The sequence below is a fragment of the Saccopteryx bilineata genome, chromosome 1 (assembly GCF_036850765.1).
Source record: "Saccopteryx bilineata isolate mSacBil1 chromosome 1, mSacBil1_pri_phased_curated, whole genome shotgun sequence".
Classification (NCBI taxonomy): Eukaryota; Metazoa; Chordata; class Mammalia; order Chiroptera; family Emballonuridae; genus Saccopteryx; species Saccopteryx bilineata.
The window spans coordinates 356,003,714-356,022,718 of NC_089490.1; the positions used below are offsets into that span (position 1 = coordinate 356,003,714).

Genomic DNA, 19,005 nt, shown 5'->3' on the forward strand with positions numbered 1-19,005 from the left:
TTTAAGCAGAAGAGAGACATAATCTACCAAGGGGCACTCTTGCCTGCTGTGTTGGGAGGATACTGTGGCAAGGTCACAGCAGAAGCAGGGAGATCAGGTAGAGCAATGGTAGTCAACCTGGTCCCTACTGCCCACTAGTGGGTGTTCCAACTTTCATGGTGGGCAGTAGCGGAACAACCAAAGTATAAATAAAAAGATAGATTTAACTATAGTAAGTTGTTTTATAAAGATTTATTCTGCCAAACTTAGCAAAAATCCGACATAAAGTACTTGGTAAGTAATTATTATTATATGCTTTAACTTGCTGTAACTCTGCTTTATAAATTTTATAAAGTAAAGTTACTTCCCTACTTTATAAATCACCATTACTGTGGAACAGGTGGGCGGTTAGAAAATTTTACTACTAACAGAGATACAAAAGTGGGCAGTAGGTATAAAAAGATTGACTACCCCTGACTTAGATGCTTTTGCAGTAATGTGGGTGAGAGATGGTAGTGGCTTGGATCAGGAAAGTAATGGTGAAGGTTGTGAAAAGTCGCCAGATTCAGAATAGATTTCTGAAGATTGAGTCAACAGGATTGCTAATGGATTGTAAGTGGGAATCTTCAACTATGTTAAATCCAAAGAATTCTTAATTACCGGGGTTTTTAGACATGGTACAAAACTGATAGGCAAGACTTTCCAGTGTTCTCAATAGGTTACTTATCAATTATGAAAAGCATGCCTTGGACTTTAGGTTCATAAGTGAAATTTCAGCTTATTCCAAACACTCTTTAAGTCCGTAGTACTTTTTTTATGTTTCATAAATATCTTTGTAGCTTTTATTTCATATACATTGTTCCTTTGTTCTCAAGTGCCTGTATTTTTCTTTAAGGTAAAAAATGTTGTTGGCCCAAATAAATCGAGATTCTCAGGGAATGACAGAGTTTCCTGGAGGAGGAATGGAGGCTCAGCATGTTACCCTGTGCCTGACAGAGGCAGTGACTGTGGCAGGTGAGCAGTCTGTTTGAAGGGATCACGTACATTTGGAAATACCATTTATCTTAGGGGAAATTGAAAAATCACAACACCGTGTTTACTTCCCTCTTCTCGTTTAGCTAAAGACTATGCCAAATTTTCAATGAGCACGTTTACCATGGTGTAGATGCTGGGTACAGTAGAGCAGGGAAATGGTTTTTGTATATACTAGAAGAAATCCCATTTCAGTCTAAGTTAAGCAGTCTGCCTTTTGCCTGATTCTCATTATGAAAATTTTAATTTAAGCAGCATGTACACATGATAGTTATCTAAAGAAAATAACTATCTTTTTATAATAGATGGTGACAATTTAGAAAATATGGAAGGTGTAAGCTTGCAAGCAGTGACACTTGCAGATGGTTCTACCGCTTATATACAACATAATTCTAAAGGTATGTGCCTCATATACAACCCATGGTTAATACAAACAATGCTGATAACCTCAGAGTTGGAGCACTTAGCAACTGTATCCCTTCCCAAACCCTTCTAAAGATTCTGTATTGAATATGGTCATTTTAAATAGTTTCAGTTTAACTAAATATTTTAATAATTTGGGGACTTCTTTGAGATATTTGGAAGATATGCTGTGAAGTACATCTACTAAGACCTTTCATGCTTTTTTCATTTTGTTATTTAATGCTTTTAAGAAATAAGTATAAATAAAGATATTTGGTTTTACTTTTATAACATTGTCTCTGAGTCAGTGTTTACTTTGCATTAAGAAATAGCCTAGTTTTCAAACTTCTTATTTTCATGGAAATGTACTGCACATATATACATAGTCAAGGCACTGCACATATATACATAGTCAAGGCACGTACGTATGCCCCAGGGGTGAGAATGACAGCTGGCCTCATAAACACTGACATATCTATTTATTCTTCCCAGCTTCACCTTCCCCCTGGTCAGTTACTGTTCCTAGGTGGCTCTGAAGGGTATATAGAGGTTCCACTCATGTAACCTGCTGTGATGAGCCACTCTTCCTCTTGAAGTTGTCTAATTGAAAATTGGAGGGGAGGAAGGATGGCTGAGGGAAGATTTTTTGCTTTCTGTAGGATCACTGGATGTGTTATTGAATTGCCTCAGAACATTGAGGGAAGAATCAAGATGAACATGATCTTAAGTAGTGTATGTTTTTATAGTTGATATCATTTTGAAATTGTATAAAGTTTAAAATTTTTGCTTGTTCTGATTTATTGGCTTAAATGTTTTGTTCCAGATGGAAAACTCATAGATGGCCAGGTCATTCAGTTGGAAGACGGTTCTGCTGCCTATGTTCAACATGTACCCATACCTAAAAGTAGTAAGTATTTGATAATACTTACCCTCCTGATTTTCATACTGCCGTCTTTGCTACTCCAGCTCTCTGACTACTTAAACATAGTCCTGATCTCTAATCTTCCTTCTTAAAGGGAAGATCAGTAGATGTCACTGAGTGCATCTAAAGATCATTGTAACTTAATTGACTCTTTTTCTCAAAAGTCATAGAAAAGAAGTTATTGGCTACACTCTGGAGATAAATGTGCAGCAGTCCTAAATTTAAGTTAAATCCTACATGTCTTTGATTTTTTTCTTTTTTTTACCTTCTTTTAGTGCTTTTTATCCCTTGGTATAAATTCCTAAAACAAGTATGTTAATGTATTTTTACCATTAAACACTTATTCAGGCAGCTCTACTAAAATTACTTAAATGTTCAAGGACCCATAAAGCAACTGTAGTTTTTATAATGTCTTTAATGATTTATTAACTCTGTTGTTGCTGAGTTATCAGAAAACATGGGATCTAAATGTAAGCATTGTTCTCGAGCAGGGGACAGTTTGCGTCTAGAGGATGGTCAAGCAGTGCAGCTAGAAGATGGAACTACAGCCTTTATTCATCATACCTCCAAAGGTAAAATGGTTTTGGAAATATGAATAAAATAAAAAAATGGAGTGTGGGAAAAATAAGGCCTGCCTTTAGTTACTACGTGATATCATGTAAAAAAGAATTATGCTTGTTTTCAAGTACAAAGATGGCAGATTTTGGCATAATCTACGGCAAAACTTTCTAATAATTTGAGCTGTTCAATAACAGGTCAGAATAGTAAACCCTTGTTTGCTGGAGGACTTCAAATAGCAGCTGCTTTTAAAATATTAAATAATTGAAAGTTAAATTGCTGATTTTTTTCTTTCTCATAAATATAATTCCTTTGCCTATTCTGTTGATTATTTATCTTTAATTAAAACTAAATGCAAATTAAAAAATATCTGAAGTAAGGATAGCAAATGTTAATGTTTATAACTTTGTGTGGAGAGGACCAGGGGTTTGAGGTGGAATGTATAGGAGTAATGAGCACCGCTCTGCAGCCAAACTATCTGGGTTCAATTTGTGGTCTGCTGTTCTTTAACTATGTGACTTTGAACAAATTACTTAACCTCTGTGTGCTTCAGTTTCATCATCTGTAAAATGAGGATTATAATTAGTATCCACATCATAGGGTTGTGATAAAAGCATGTAAAGCACTTAGAACAATGCTTGTCAAATAGTAAATGCTTAATAAATGCCAGCTATTATTATTACTTTATAAAATACTTAATTACAGAATGATGCAAATTGTTTTTAAAAGACTGTTTAGTTGTATAACCAAAGGGGAAACTTTTTAAAATTTAGCCTACTTAAATTTGTACGTACATTCGTTTCCTTAAAGATGGAAAAAATAAGCTCTGAAATTATTCTTTAGCAGTGAGTGTTAATCATGGGTTCATTTTAGTTGGATAGATTTCCTGTTTCACAGTGCTGTATATAGTTTTGTGTGGCTATAGAGGGAAAATCCATGGACTTTGAAGTCACACTGACATGAATTCAGATCCTTGTTTCTCAGTACCTTGATTTTGACTGTTAATTGGTTTTATTTGTTTACTGGTTCCTAAGGAAAATTACTACTTTCCAAATCTCATTTTCCCATTTGTATAGTGGGGATGGTAAATATACCTGCGTTGCAGAATCATGAGGATTGAATGAAATAATACATGTAAAGCACATCTCAATGAAACTTCATTCCCTCCTTTCTTTAAATATGTAACTGTTTATTAGACTACCTTTAGTTTAATTCCAGTCTCTCCCACTCCCTCAGATAGTTATGACCAGAGCACGTTACAGGCAGTTCAGCTGGAAGATGGCACCACAGCTTACATCCACCATGCCGTGCAAGTCCCACAGTCTGATACCATCTTAGCAATTCAGGCTGATGGTACAGTGGCAGGTCTGCACACTGGGGATGCCACGATCGACCCTGAAACCATCAGTGCTTTGGAACAGTATGCAGCAAAGGTACATCCATTTTATAATCTCAAGAATGTCCTTTATTTTATAATTAAAAGAAAAGACCCTTGCTGCTTGGCTCAGTGGTAGAGCATCGGCCTGGCGTGGGGATGTCCTGAGTTTGATTCCTGGTCAGGGCACACAGAGAAGTGACCATCTGCTCCCCCCCTTCTCTCTCTCTCTCTCTCTCTCTCTCTCTCTCTCTCTCTTCCTTTCTCACAGCCATGGCTCAGTTGTTTTGAACACATCGGCCCCAGGCGCTGAGGATGGCTCCATGGGAGCCTCTCCCTCAGGCACTAAAAATAGCTCAGTTGCAAACATGGCTCCAGATGGGCAGAACATTGGCCCAGACAGAGGTTGCCTGGTGGATCTTGGTCTGGGCGCATGTGGGAATGTGTCTCTCTATTTCCCTCCATTCACTTGGAAAAGAAGAAAGAAAGAAAAAGAAATAAAAACAAAGTATGCTTTATCTGGTAAGAAACTAGAAATTCAGTCAAAATCAGACAACATTAAGGAGAAGATCAGCATTTATCTTAATAGAAGTGTGTAGAAAGAAATATTGGAAGAAAAATAAGGGGATGGGGCAAGAGCTTGTAGAAAAGAAATGAGTGGTAGGTAACTCACAATAGTTATATTCAAGGATGAGTGATAAGAGAAATATAGTAATAAAGTCTAGACAGAACTACTTATGAATTAATATGTAGAAATTAGAGATTAGAAAAGGTAAGGAAAGTCTCAGCTAAGTTTTACATCAAAAAAGCTAGATATTTTTCTCTCATCAAATATATATATATAAAATGTAATTTAAAAGGTTATTTTTTCAACCCTGACCAGTGGTGGCACAGTGGATAGAGTGTCAACCTGGGACACTGAGGTCCCAGGTTCCAAACCCCAAGATTGCTGGCTTGAGTGCGAGCTCATCCAGCTTTAGTGCAGGCTCACCAGCTTGAGCACGGAATCATCAACATGATCCCAAGGTCACTGGCTTGAGCCCAGTGGTAGCTGGCTTGAGCCTGAGGTCACTAGCTTGAGCAAGGAGTCACTGGCTTGACTTGAGCCACCCCACCCTATCAAGGCACATATGAGAACCAATCAGTGAACAACTAAAGTGATTCAGCCTGACCAGGCGGTGGCACAGTGGATAGAGCGTCGGACTGGGATGCTGAGGACCCAGGTTCAAGACCCCGAGGTCACCAGCTTGAGCGCAAGCTCTCTGGTTTGAGCAAAAGCTTACTAGCTTGGACCTAAGGTTGCTGGCTTGAGCATGGGGTCACTCTGTCTACTAAAGGCCCACGGTCAAGGCACATGTGAGAAAGCAATCAATGAACAACTAAGGTGTCGCCATGCTCAACGAAAAACTAATGATTGATGCTTCTCATCTCTCCGTTCCTGTCTATCCCTCTCTTTGACTTTCTCTCTGTCTCTGTAAAAAACAAAAAAACCAAAAAAAACAACTAAAGTGATTCAACTAACTATCAGTTGATGCTTCTCATCTCTTTCTTTACTTGCCTCTTTCAAAAAAACAACTATTTTTTCACTTAAAATTATTTTAATTTAACTTTTAAATAAATTTTTTAATTATGAAAAATTTTAATCATACATAGAAATAAGCAGTAATGAGTTTCCATGTTCTTATCACCAGCCTAAATGATTCTCAAAATGTAAAACTTGCCTTTGCTGGATAGCTCAGCTGGTTAAAGCATCCTTCCACCATGCCAAGGTTGCGGTTCAATCCCTAGTCAGGGTACATACAAGAATCAACCAATGACAGCATGAATGAGTGGAAGAATAAATTAATGTCATTTTTTCTCTCTGTCTCTCCTTTTCTTTCTCTCTCAAAATCATTAAATAAAAAAAAATATTTTTTTGCCCTGGCAGGTTTGCTCAGTGGTAGAGTGTCGGCCTTGCGTGCAGGAGTCCCGGGTTCGATTCCCGGCCAGGGCACACAGGAGAAGCGCCCATCTGCTTCTCCACCCCTACCCCTCTCCTTCCTCTCTGTCTCTCTCTTCCCCTCCTGCAGCCAAGGCTCCATTGGAGCAAAGTTGGCCCAGGCGCTGAGGATGGCTCCATGGTCTGTGCCTCAGGCGCTAGAATGGCTCTGGTTGCAACAGAGCAACGCCCCAGATAGGCAGAGCATCGCCCCCTGGTGGGCATGCTGGGTGGATCCCGACCGGGCGCATACGGGAGTCTGTCTGACTGCCTCCGTTTCCAACTTCAGAAAAATACCAAAAAAAAAAAAAAATATATATATATATATATATATATATATATATTTTTTTTTTTTTTTAAGCCTAACCTGTGGTGGCATGGTGGATGGAGCATTGACCTGGAATGCTGAGGTTGCCAGTTCAAAACCTGAGGCTTACCCAGTCAAGCACATACAAGAAGCAACTACTACTACAAGTTGATGCTTCCTGCTCTTTCCACCCTTTCTGTCTCTCTCCTCTCTCTAAAAAAATCAATAAATACAATCTTTAAAAAATTAGCATGACCAGGCGGTAGTGCAGTGGATAGAGAGCATTGCCTTGGGACACAGAGGACCCAGGTTCGAAACCCTGAGGCCACTGGCTTGAGCACAGGCTCACCAGATTGAGCATGGGGTCACTGGCTTGAGCGTGGGATCATAGACATGACCTCATGGTCCTGGTTTAAAGCCCAAGGTCCCTACCTCAAGTTCAGCAAGGGGTCACTCACTCTGCTGTAACTCCTTCCACCCCTGGGCAAGGGACATATGAGAAAGCAATTAATGGACAGCTAAGATGCCGTAACAAAGAATTGATGCTTCTCATCTCTCTCCCTTCCTGCCTGTCTGTCCCTGTCTGTCCCTTTCTCTGTCTCTTTCACTAAAAAAATAATAATAATCATAATAATAAATAAGTATATATATATTTTTAATATAAAACTTTTGCCCTAGTCAGACGTCTCTGTTGGTTGGATCATTGTCCTGATACACAAAAGTTGTTGGTCCAATCCCCGGTCATGGCACATATAGAAACAGATCAGTGTTCTGTCTCTCTCTACCTTCCTCTATCTCTAAAATCAATTTTTTTAAAAAGTAAAATTTTAAAAAAGTGGTTTTTTTTTAATTTATTGATTTTAGTGAGAGAAGGGTGGAAGAGAGAGAGAAAGAGATACAGGAATATCAATTTGTTCCTGTATGTGCACTATCTGGGGATTGAACCAGCAACCTCTGTATTTTGGGACAATGCTCTAACCAACCAAGCTATTTGGCCAGGGTAAAAGTAAAACTTGTTGTTGTTGAACTTTAGTTGTTCATTGATTGCTTTCTCATATGTGCCTTGACCGTGGGCCTTCAGCAGACCGAATAACCCCTTGCTCGAGCCAGCAACCTTGGGTCCAAGCTGGTGAGCTTTGCTCAAACCAGATGAGCCCATGCTCAAGCTGGTGACCTTGGGGTCACGAACCTGGGTTCCTCCGCATTCCAGTCCAATGCTCTATCTCAGGGTTCGGGAACCTTTGGCTTGCAAGCCAGATATGGCTCTTTTGATGGCTGCATCTGGCTCACAGACAAATCTTTAATTAAAAAAAATAATAATGGGCCCTGGCCGGTTGGCTCAGCGGTAGAGCATCGGCCTGGCGTGCGGGGGACCTGGGTTCGATTCCCGGCCAGGGCACATAGGAGAGGCACCCATTTGCTTCTCCACTCCCCCCTTCCTCTCTGTCTCTCTCTTCCCCTCCCGCAGCCAAGGCTCCATTGGAGCAAAGGTGGCTCGGGCACTGGGGATGGCTCCTTGGCCTCTGCCCCAGGCGCTGGAGTGGCTCTGGTCATGGCAGAGCGATGCCCCGGAGGGGCAGAGCATCCCCTCCTGGTGGGCAGAGCTTCGCCCCTGGTGGGCGTGCTGGGTGGATCCCGGTGGGGCGCATGCGGAAGTCTGTCTGACTGTCTCTCCCCGTTTCCAGCTTCAGAAAAATAAAAAATAAAAAATAAAAAAGAAGAAAATATAAAACACTCTCATGTATTACAATCCATTCATTTTCTACTGCTCATGTTCATGGTTGTAGGTGGCTGGAACCAATCACAGCTGTCCTCCAGGACAACACCAAATTTTTATTGGATAATGCTTAATGTATACAGGTCGTTGTCTGGCTGTCACAGAATTACATTTTTTTTTTTATTCTTTTTTTTTTTTAGAGAGAGGAGAGGGAGAGAGACAGAGAGAGAGAAGGGGGAGGAGCTGGAAGCATCAACTCCCGTATGTGCCTTGACCAGGCAAGCCCAGGGTTTCGAACCGGCGACCTCAGCATTTCCAGGTCGACGCTTTATCCACTGCGCCACAGGATTACATTTTTAAATATGTGGCGTTCATGGCTCTCTCAGCCAAAAAGGTTCCCGACCCCTGCTCTATCCACTACGCCACCGCCTGGTCAGGCAAAAAAGTAAAACTTTTTAAAGCTTTATTTTATTCCTATAGGTGTCCATTGATGGAAGTGAAAGTATAACAGGTACTGGAATGATTGGAGAAAATGAGCAAGAGAAAAAAATGCAGGTGTGTAAAGCTACTTTTTTATACAATTTCCTTTTCTTAGCATTTTTGAGCCCTATTATGGGTGAAAGCAAGAATAAGGAACTCACTACTTTCCTAGGAAAATCTTAACCAATTCAGAAAAACGGTGTACAATATGTATTAGTAGCTTTCTCAAACTACCTCTGGTCTCAGGATTCATCATATGGATGCAGAGTGGCACTAAAGAAATAGAAATGTCACAGAAATTCAGATGAAGCTTGTGTTCTGGAATCCAAGGCAATTTAGGAAACCAGGTGAACTGTCTGTCCCTGCCCATGGCAGTTTGTGGATCTTTTTTCTGGGGCTCCATCATTACTGTGACTAATGTCATTGCTTTGCTTTTTATAACTTTTTGTTTCCTCTGCTTCTGAGTTCCTCCATACTTTCCTTTTCAACTCTTGGAGGGCAGGTCCATCCTAGCCAATTATTGTTCCCATTGGGCAAAGCTGGTTGTACTTTTTGTACCATACTGCTTCCTGGGCTGCAGATGGCCATGGGTTGGCTGCCCTTGATTTAGATGCTCACTCTTTCTCTAGTCATTGGCTACCCCTTTACCCAAATAACAGCCTAGAATAGCAGTGCCTTTAAAGTTTTGTAGGCCTGATCAGGCGGTGGTGGTGTATAGAGAGAGTGTCAGACTGGGATGAAGTGGACCCAGGTTTGAAACCCTGAAGTCGCCGGCTTGAGCCCAAGGTCACTGGCTTGAGCAAGGGGTCACTCGATCTGCTGTAGCCCTCTGGTCCAGGCACATAAGAGAAAACAATCATTGAACAACTAAGGTGCTGGGGTAAAGAATTGATGCTTCTCATCTCTCTCCTTCCCTGTCTGTCCCTCTCTCTGTTTTTCTCTGTCTCTGTCACACACACACACAAAGGTTTTGTAGTAAGAAATAAAAAGAATAAGTATAAATAAAAGTTTGATAATAAGTACAAAGTAGTCACAGATGTATTCTGGGAGACCTACAATTTAAAATTTAAAACTTGTATAATTCGAGAGACTGTTTTGAATTATGTGTTTTTGTGTTTGTGTATGTGGGTGGGTGGGTATTCTTGGAGCTTCTATAATCATTGCAGAATATTCTTGTTTTAATGATGTTCCTCATTTTCTTAGCAATTATCTCTTAACATTTTGCTGATTGCTCCGTCATAGCACTGTTTAGCATTCTTCTGAGAGTTTTATCGTACTTCTTCCCAGTGTGCCAATGTTGCAGGTTCAGTCCCCGGTCAGGGCACATACAAGAATCAACCAAAGGATGTGAGGGTGGGTAGAACAATGGATCAGTGTTTCTCTTTGTTTCCCCCTCTCTCTTCTTTCTCTAAAATCAGTTTTTTTAAAAATCACTTATTTATGCCCTGGCTGGTAGCACAGTGAATAGAGTGTCATCCCAGAGGGCTAGGGTCACCAGTTCAATCCCTAGGGTCACTGGCTTGATCCCAGGGTTGCCGGGTCAATCTAAAGGGTGGCAGATCACCCCTGAAGTTGCCTGTTTGAGTCCTGGTCAGGGCACATATGAGAAGCAATCAATGGCACAACTGAGTGGAACAAGTTTCTCTCTCTCTCTCTCTCTCTCTCTCTCTCTTCCTCCTCTCCCTCCTCCTCTCCTTTCTCCTCGTCCTCTTCCCCTTTTTTCATTTCTCCCTCTCTCCCTTACTCTCTCTCAAAAAAAATTACTAATTTAGTACAATATGTTCTGCCTGACCTGTGGTGGCGCAGTGGATAAAGCATCAACCTGGAACGCTGAGGTTGCCGGTTTCAAACGCTGGGCTTGCCCAGTCAAGGCACATATGGGAGTTGATGCTTCCTGCTCCTCCCCCTTCTCTTTCTTTCTCTCTTTCTCTCTCAACTCTCTAAAATGAATAAATTTTTTTTTTTTTTTTTTTTTTTTTTTTGCATTTTTCTGAAGCTGGAAACAGGGAGAGACAGTCAGACAGACTCCCGCATGCGCCCGACCGGGATCCACCCGGCACACCCACCAGGGGGCGATGCTCTGCCCACCAGGGGGCGATGCTCTGCCTATCCTGGGCATCGCCATGTTGCGACCAGAGCCACTCTAGCGACTGGGGCAGAGGCCACAGAGCCATCCCCAGCGCCCGGGCCATCTTTGCTCCAATGGAGCCTTGGCTGCGGGAGGGGAAGAGAGAGACAGAGAGGAAAGCGCGGCGGAGGGGTGGAGAAGCAAATGGGCGCTTCTCCTATGTGCCCTGGCCGGGAATCGAACCCGAGTCCTCCACACGCTAGGCCGACACTCTACCGCTGTAAAATGAATAAATTTTTAAAAAATTTATATATATACAGACAGTAAACAGGCCTTACATGACTTGCACAAGGTCACACATGAATATATTGCAGAGTTTAGGTTATCTCTCTCTCTCTTTTTTTTTTAAATTTTTATTTATTGATTTTAGAGAGAGAAAGTCAGGGGAAGGAATGGGGATCATTTGCTTCTCATATGTGCCTTGACCAGGCAAGCCTGGAGCTTTGAACCAGCAACTTCGGCGTTCCAGGTCGAGCCTTTATCCACTGTGCCACCGCAGGCCGGGCAGCAGGGCTGAGGTTCTCTCTTAGTTCTCAGAACATGCATTAAGCAGAAATAGTGAAGTCATTGTCTATAGATGGTTTTAGAAACTGATTAGCATTTCAATGGTGTTGGTTTCTAAATTGACCTTGAGACATTTCCCTTGGGATAATATGTCATGTTATTTTTCTTTTGACAAAGACTGTATATATCCACCACTACTGTGTAACCCTGAAATACCCGTTACAACATTAGCTTATTAATTTAGCTTTTGAATTTTGGATTCTGCCTATTTTCACCCTTTAAAAAATCTGCAGAATCTGCTTTTGTTTTCTGTTCCTCAGTCATAGTCCTAGGCTGGTTTTTATTACTTTTTCCTTCCATATTGATGATTATCCAAAAATTCTTTTAGGCTCCTTGGCTCTTTTGTCTTTCAGTCTGTTTCACACCATTACCAGAGTTCTCTTTCTGAAACACAAACCTGCCTTAGCTGGATAGCTCTGTTTGTTAGAGTGTCATCCCGAAATGCAGAAGTTGCTAGTTTGATCCCCGGTCAGGGCACGTGCAGAAACAGCCTGATATTCCTCTCTCCCCACCCCTCTCCCCCTCTCTCCCCTCTTCTCTCTCTCTCCCCACCCCTCTCCCCCTCTCTCCCCTCCTCTCTCTCTCTCTCCTCCCCTCTCCCCCTCTCTCCCCTCCTCTCCCTCTCTTTCCCCTCTTCCTCTCTCTCCTTCTCTCTCCCCCTCTCTCCCTCTCTCTCTCCCTCTCTTTCCTCCTCTCCCCCCTCCCCGACCTTGGTCAATTCGTTACTTTAAAAATTCTAACACCTTTCTTTTGCTATTATTATCTAGACTTACTCTTCAGAATGGCATCTAAAGCTCTTCCCAAATGTGGTTCTAAATTTTTCTTTCTTTTTTGTGTTATCTATTATATAGACATAGTACTTTCATATTTTCTATATCTTTTAGATACGCTTCCATACATTTGGTCATACTATTCCTTCTGTCTGAAATGTTCTCCCCCCCCTTCAGCCTTCAGATTTCACCGCTAAACAGCACACTCTAACCTGAATCTCTACCCACTTTCCAGTTTTATCCCCCTTTGCATGGAATGCTGTGATAGCAGTTGTTATGCTCTGTATAATCCCTAATTTATTGGATAATTTCACTAACTAGAGAAATAATTTCACTAGTGAGAGCCCTACAAAGGTGAGGACCATTTCTAGTTTATCATTTGAAGTTGAAAATGGGTTTTTTGGTTTTTTTTTTGTTTTTTTTTGTATTTTTCTGAAGCTGGAAACGGGGAGAGACAGTCAGACAACCCGGGATCCACCCGGCACGCCCACCAGGGGCGACGCTCTGCCCACCAGGGGGCGATGCTCTGCCCCTCCGGGGCGTCGCTCTGCCGCGACCAGAGCCACTCTAGCGTGTGGGGCAGAGACCAAGGAGCCATCCCCAGCGCCCGGGCCATCTTTGCTCCAATGGAGCCTCGGCTGCGGGAGGGAAAGAGAGAGACAGAGAGGAAGGAGGGGGTGGGGGTGGAGAAGCAAATGGGCGCTTCTCCTATGTGCCCTGGCCGGGAATCGAACCCGGGTCCCCTGCACGCCAGGCTGACGCTCTACCGCTGAGCCAACCGGCCAGGGCCGAAAATGGTTTTTACATCGTTTTTAGGATATATGTCTTCAAGCACTACAGTAGTCTCCCCTTAACTGTAGCTTCAGTTACCCATGGTCAACTGCAGTCTGAAAATATTAAATGGAAAATTTCAGAAATGAACGATTCATAAGTTTCAATTGCACGATGTAGCATGATGAAACCTCATGCTGTCCTGCTTCATTCTGCCTAGGATGTGGATCATCCCTTTGTCCAGGGTATCCATGCTGTATACACTGCCTACCTGTTTGTCACTTAATAGCTGTCTGTTATCAGATTGACTGTCATGTATTATAGTACTTATAATATTTTATTTAATAATGGCCTTATTTTACTCAGTAATGTCCCTAAAGGGCAAGAGTAATGATGCCGACAATTCATATATGCCAGACGGAAGCCACAAAGTGCTTCCTTTAAGTGAAAGTTGATACTTCTCAACCTAATAAGGCACTTTATCATGTCACAATGTCATCATCATAAGAGGAGTGATTGCAACACAATGAGATATTTAGAGAGACTACATTTCCATAACTTTATTACATTATATTGTTATACATGTTCTATTTTATTATTAGTTATTGTTCACCTCTTTCTGTGCCTAGTTTATAAATTAAACTTTATCATAACTCTGTATATGTAGAAGAAAACATGGTGTATAGAAGGTTTGGTCTGATCCGTGGTTTCAGGTATCTACTGAGATACCTTGGAATATATCCCCTGTGCATACGGGGGCTGTTGTAGATCAAGAGCTCTAGTTATACTCCTTCTGGATCTTCTTTTGACTTCTTCTAGAGCCACTGACGTTAGCCATGGAACAGAATTATACTAACTTGCTCAGCATGATAGAATCTTTGTAAAATGATGGCCTCAGTCTGGAAACCTACATTACTGTTTTATATATTTTATTCTGAAAAGAGTAATTTCTTCTATTTTACCTCTATTTAAATAATTTAAATTATACTTTTTTTTTAGATTGTCTTACAAGGACATACAACAAGAGTAACTGCTAAATCTCAACAGAGTGGAGAGAAGGCATTTCGATGTGAATATGATGGATGTGGAAAACTATATACAACAGCTCATCATCTTAAGGTATATATAAAGAAATGCTGAATCTAGTTATGAGACTACCTAGGACATTAAATGCCAACATGATATACTTGTAACATCCAAATGCCATTGTTATCCTGACTTATCAAGACATTGACACACACTCACACTAAGACACACAAAAACCTGTGCAGATTTTAGAAAATGTCAACTTTTTGAGAGCTGGCACTGTTTATTCATCTCTGTCTCCCTACTGGCACATGGTAAATACTCTATGTATTTAAATTCATTTTTGTCAAATGTGAAATTTTATACATATTTGAGCACTATGTGTAATCACTCTGTTAACAGTGATTTGCTAAAATCTAGCAAAAGCTGGTGCTAGTTTGTCCTGTTGCTACACACAATATATTACTCAAAAGTAATAGCTAACAATTTTAATAACTTACACTGTGGCAGGAAGTATACATTTAGCATATTTGGAACAGCAACCTTAAAGCCCTCATTTTTCTTATCTATAAAATTGGATGAGCCTTGGTTAGAGCATTGTCCCAAAATGCAAAGATTGTGGGTTCGATCCCTGCTTATGCCATATACAGGAACAGATCAATGTTTCTGTCTCTCTGTCTCTCTCACTTCCTCTCTCTCTAAAATTAATAATTTCTTTTTTTTTTTTTTTTGTATTTTTCCAAAGCTGGAAACGGGGAGGTAGTCAGACAGACTCCTGCATGTGCCTGACCGGGATCCACCCGGCATGCCCACCGGGGGGCAATGCTCTGCCCATCTTGGGGCGTCGCTCTGCAGCAATCAGAGCCATTCTAGTGCCTGAGGCAGAGGCCACAGAGCCATCCTCAGCACCCAGGCAAACCTTGCTTCAGTGGAGCCTCGGCTGCGGGAGGAGAAGAGAGAGACAGAGAGGAAGGAGAAGGGGAGGAGCGGAGTAGCAGATGGGCGCCTCTCCTGTGTGCCCTGGCCGGAAATTGAACCCGGGACTCCCGCACGCCAGGCCGACGCTCTACCACTGAGCCAACAGGCCAGGGCCAATAATTTTTTATTATTTTTTGGGGGGTATTTTTCCAAAGCCAGAAATGGGGAGGCAGTCAGACAGACTCCTGCATGCGCCTGACGGGGATCCACCCGGCACGCCCACCAGGGGGCGATGCTCTGCCCATCAGGGCGTAGCTCTGTTGCGACCAGAGTCACTCTAGCGCCTGAGGCAGAGGCCACAGAGCCATCCTCAGTGCCTGGGCCAACTTTTGCTCCAATGGAGCCTCGGCTGCGGGAGGGGAAGAGAGAGACAGAGAGGAAGGAGAGGGGGAGGGGTGGAAGCAGATGGGCGCTTCTTCTGTGTGCCCTGGCCAGGAATCTAACCCGGGACTCCTGCACGCCAGGCCGACGCTCTACCACTGAGCCAACAGGCCAGGGCCAATAAATAAATTTTTTAAAAATTGGATGATAAAATGTACATCCCTTGTAGAGTGGTCGTGTCAATTAAATGAAAGTATACATACAAAGTTCTGAAAAGAATGGCCTGGTATATGGTATATGGTAGAAGTTCAGTAAATCATTATCATTCGTCACAGCAAATGGTAGATACTGTTATGTCCCCACTTTACAGAGAGGATTTTGAGGCTTAGAGAGGCAAGTAATGGTGAAGCCTTGCCTTAGTTTGAGGACCCTCTAGCAGCAGCCTGATCACTTTTTTTTTTAATTCATTTTAGAGAGGAGGGGGGAGCGGGGGGAGGAGCAGGAAGCATCAACTCTCATATGTGCCTTGACCGGACAAGCCTAGGGTTTCGAACCAGCAACCTCAGTGTTCCGGGTTAACGCTTTATCCACTGCGCCACCACAGGTGAGGCAGCCTGATCACTCTTAACCTAACATTGAATAGCCTCTGCTTACATTCTGCTCAGAGCTCTCACCGTGTATACGTTTCAGACAGACATTTTTGACCACTCTAGAAAAACTCAGGCCTCCACTGTTTCTGTTTCAGAGGAGTACTTCTTAAAATATATCATTTTGGTCTAAATTGAGAATTAATTATTTAACTGTAGTTTTGGTTTTTTTGTTGTTGTTTTTTTTACAGAGACAGAGAGAGAGTCAGAGAGAGGGATAGACAGGAACGGAGAGATGAGAAGCATCAACCATTAGTTTTTTTTTGTTGCGCATTGCGACACCTTAGTTATTCATTGATTGCTTTCTCATATGTGCCTTGACCCTAGGCCTTCAGCAGACTGAGTAATCCCTTGCTTGAGCCAGCGACCTTGGGTCCAAGCTGGTGAGCTTTGCTCAAACCAGATGAGCCTGCACTCAAGCTGACGACCTTGGGGTCTCGAACCTGGGTCCTTAGCATCCCAGTCTGACGCTTTATCCACTGCGCCACCGCCTGGTCAGGCTATTTAACTGTAGTTTTTGAGAAAAGTTATCTTTTTTTTCCTTAATAACATACAAACAACAAAATAATTCAGCAACAAATAAACATAGGTCTATGTTGAGACCATCTATCTACCTGAGGAATGCCTAAAGGAAATAGAATCATGCCTGTGTTTTAATGACAGGTTCATGAGAGGTCACACACAGGAGACCGGCCTTATCAATGTGAGCATCCAGGCTGTGGGAAAGCATTTGCAACAGGTAAAAACATGAGTTTTCTTTGTTTCTTGGTTTCACTTGGGGGTCAAGCACAGGTAGGCCAGAGGCAGGAACAGGCCTTGGCTTTGTCTGAATTAGCATATACACAATGATCAGTTTTTCACTCTCCCTTAACTATCTCCTGTCCTGTTTGCTCTATTCTCTCTCTCTCTCTCTTTCCCTATTTTTCTCCTTAGGCTAGCTTTATTTCAGTGTTTCACTCCACACCGTGCTTTCTTTTATCAGGGAAAATAAAACCTGAGCTGGAAAAGCTGATGCAGAATTTAACATTAGAACAGGCCTTAGGGGACCATGGGGAACTGGGACTCAGCAGTGGAATGGGCCTGCCCAGGGACACATCCAGCAGGGCCAGGACCAGTACTAGACCTCTTGACTTCCGTCCTGTTCCTCATTCCATACCTCGATTCCACTTAACACTTTTGGATTATGAGTTATGAATATCTAATAAGATTGGGGCACTTTAACAAAAAGGACACACCCCTTCTAGACAGAAATGAAACTATTGAATTTTCAGCATGATAGTCCTGAGTTGTCACATTCTGGTACATTTTTATTTTTTTTATTTATTTATTTATTTATTTATTTTTAAAGACTTTATTTATTCATTATAGAGAGGGGAGAGAGAAAGAGGGAAGGGGGGAGGAGCAGGAAGCATCAACTCCCATATGTGCCTTGACCAGGCAAGCCCAGGGTTTTGAACCAGCAACCTCAGTGTTTCCAGGTTGACGCTTTATCCACTGCACCACCACAGGTCAGGCCTCTGGTACATTTTTAATATTCTGTTGTGCTTGTCTAGTATTATATCCTTGATGTTTACTATATTTTTTAATAGTTTAAACATGATATAATTAAATTTCTTTTAAATTTTTCTTAAAGGTTATGGATTAAAAAGTCATGTCAGAACTCATACAGGAGAAAAGCCATATCGGTGTTCAGAAGATAATTGTACTAAATCATTCAAAACTTCAGGAGATCTACAGAAACATATCAGAACTCATACAGGTAATGGTGTAAACAAATCTATCCAGGCAGTTCTTACTGGGAGGGAGGGGACTTGGGGAAGGAGTCTCTGGAAGAGTTTCAGGGAGTCATCAAGGGTTTCTCTTGAACTCTGAAACGTCATGCAGTTTGCCATTTGTGCATGTATGGTTCTTTCCAGAATGAGAGCCCATAGATTCTTAAATGGGTATATGTGCCAAAAAGATTAACAATGGCTCTAGACCACCAACACTCTCAGTTTTTAGGTATTATCTAAGTAATAGACTTCTTTACCTAGGTTTATACATCTACTTAGTAGCTCAACTGAGACCAGAACCTAAGGTAACATCTGACCAGTTGTGGCACAGTGGATACAGCATCAACCTGGGTTGCTGAGGACCCAGATTTGAAACCCCATGGTTGCCAGCTTGAGCTCAGGGTCACCAGTCAGAGCATGGGATCGTAGCCATGATCTCATGGTCACTGGCTTGAGTCCAAAGGTCATTGGCTTGAAGCCCAAAGGTTGCTGTCTTGAGCCCAAGGCTGCTGGCTTGAGCAAGGGGTCACTGGCTCAGCTAGGACCTTTGAGTCAAGGCACATATGAGAGGCAATCAATGAACAACTAAAAATGCCACAACTACAAGTTGATGCTTCTCATCTCTCTCTCTCTTCCTGTCTGTCTGTCTCTCACACACGCAAAAAAAAAAGAACTTAATGCACCCAGTTGCTTCTCAATTTTGTATTGTTTCTCATGCATTAAGCTGCTGCTAAAGAGTCTGAGCCCTTGACAGCTCCACAGAAAGAGGTTTGTTAACTCCTTGTGATAATTTCTTCTCCCTTTTAAATTTTCTTCTTTCCTTTTTAAAAAGGACCCTTTGTTCTTGTCTTACCTCCTCTCTCTTCCTTGTACTTGATTATTTGTAGAACTGGTGTTATCGAGATAATTATTTACTTTGGATCAGAGCTGGAAGAATTTCAGGAACTGTTGATTAGTTGCTATTATAAGCTGTTGACTAAGTAATAAAGCATAAGATAATTTTGTTTGAGATTTTACTTCAGATGTTTTAAATAGTATGATGTTTGTCCCCAAATATTTCTAAGCATTTTGAAACAGTTTTGCAAATTTCTTGGCAGATCATTCCAGACATTACAGTTTAACTTTTAGTTTAAATATGATCCAAAATTGGCTTTACTTTATAATGTTCAGGAACAAAGGTGTAGGCCTGTGCTTCTGTTTCATGCACTTTTTTATCCATTGTATGAGGAGCGTTTCCAAGCTCCTGCAAATTCTATTTAGATTTGCTATATAATGCCA

At 41.8% G+C, this 19,005-nt stretch overlaps 1 protein-coding gene and 1 non-coding gene across 4 annotated transcripts in view; both read left to right on the top strand.

Annotated features, from left to right (window-relative positions):
• ZNF143 (zinc finger protein 143) overlaps nucleotides 1–19,005 on the top strand; it is a 62,331-nt gene that overhangs the window by 15,800 nt on the left and 27,526 nt on the right. For 2 of the 3 annotated variants that reach the window (XM_066250926.1, XM_066250928.1), the window contains exons 2-10: nucleotides 875–993; nucleotides 1,317–1,409; nucleotides 2,237–2,320; nucleotides 2,824–2,907; nucleotides 4,130–4,326; nucleotides 8,751–8,825; nucleotides 13,983–14,102; nucleotides 16,619–16,694; nucleotides 17,589–17,714. In XM_066250926.1, the coding sequence (XP_066107023.1) occupies nucleotides 882–993; nucleotides 1,317–1,409; nucleotides 2,237–2,320; nucleotides 2,824–2,907; nucleotides 4,130–4,326; nucleotides 8,751–8,825; nucleotides 13,983–14,102; nucleotides 16,619–16,694; nucleotides 17,589–17,714 (967 nt within the window). In that variant the 5' untranslated portion in view covers nucleotides 875–881. The remainder of the gene's footprint in view (nucleotides 1–874; nucleotides 994–1,316; nucleotides 1,410–2,236; nucleotides 2,321–2,823; nucleotides 2,908–4,129; nucleotides 4,327–8,750; nucleotides 8,826–13,982; nucleotides 14,103–16,618; nucleotides 16,695–17,588; nucleotides 17,715–19,005) is intronic. The other variant, XM_066250927.1, reaches the window with a different exon arrangement.
• On the top strand, nucleotides 6,186–6,261 carry TRNAA-UGC (transfer RNA alanine (anticodon UGC)). Its single transcript has one exon. It is a non-coding gene; the product is annotated as a tRNA-Ala (tRNA).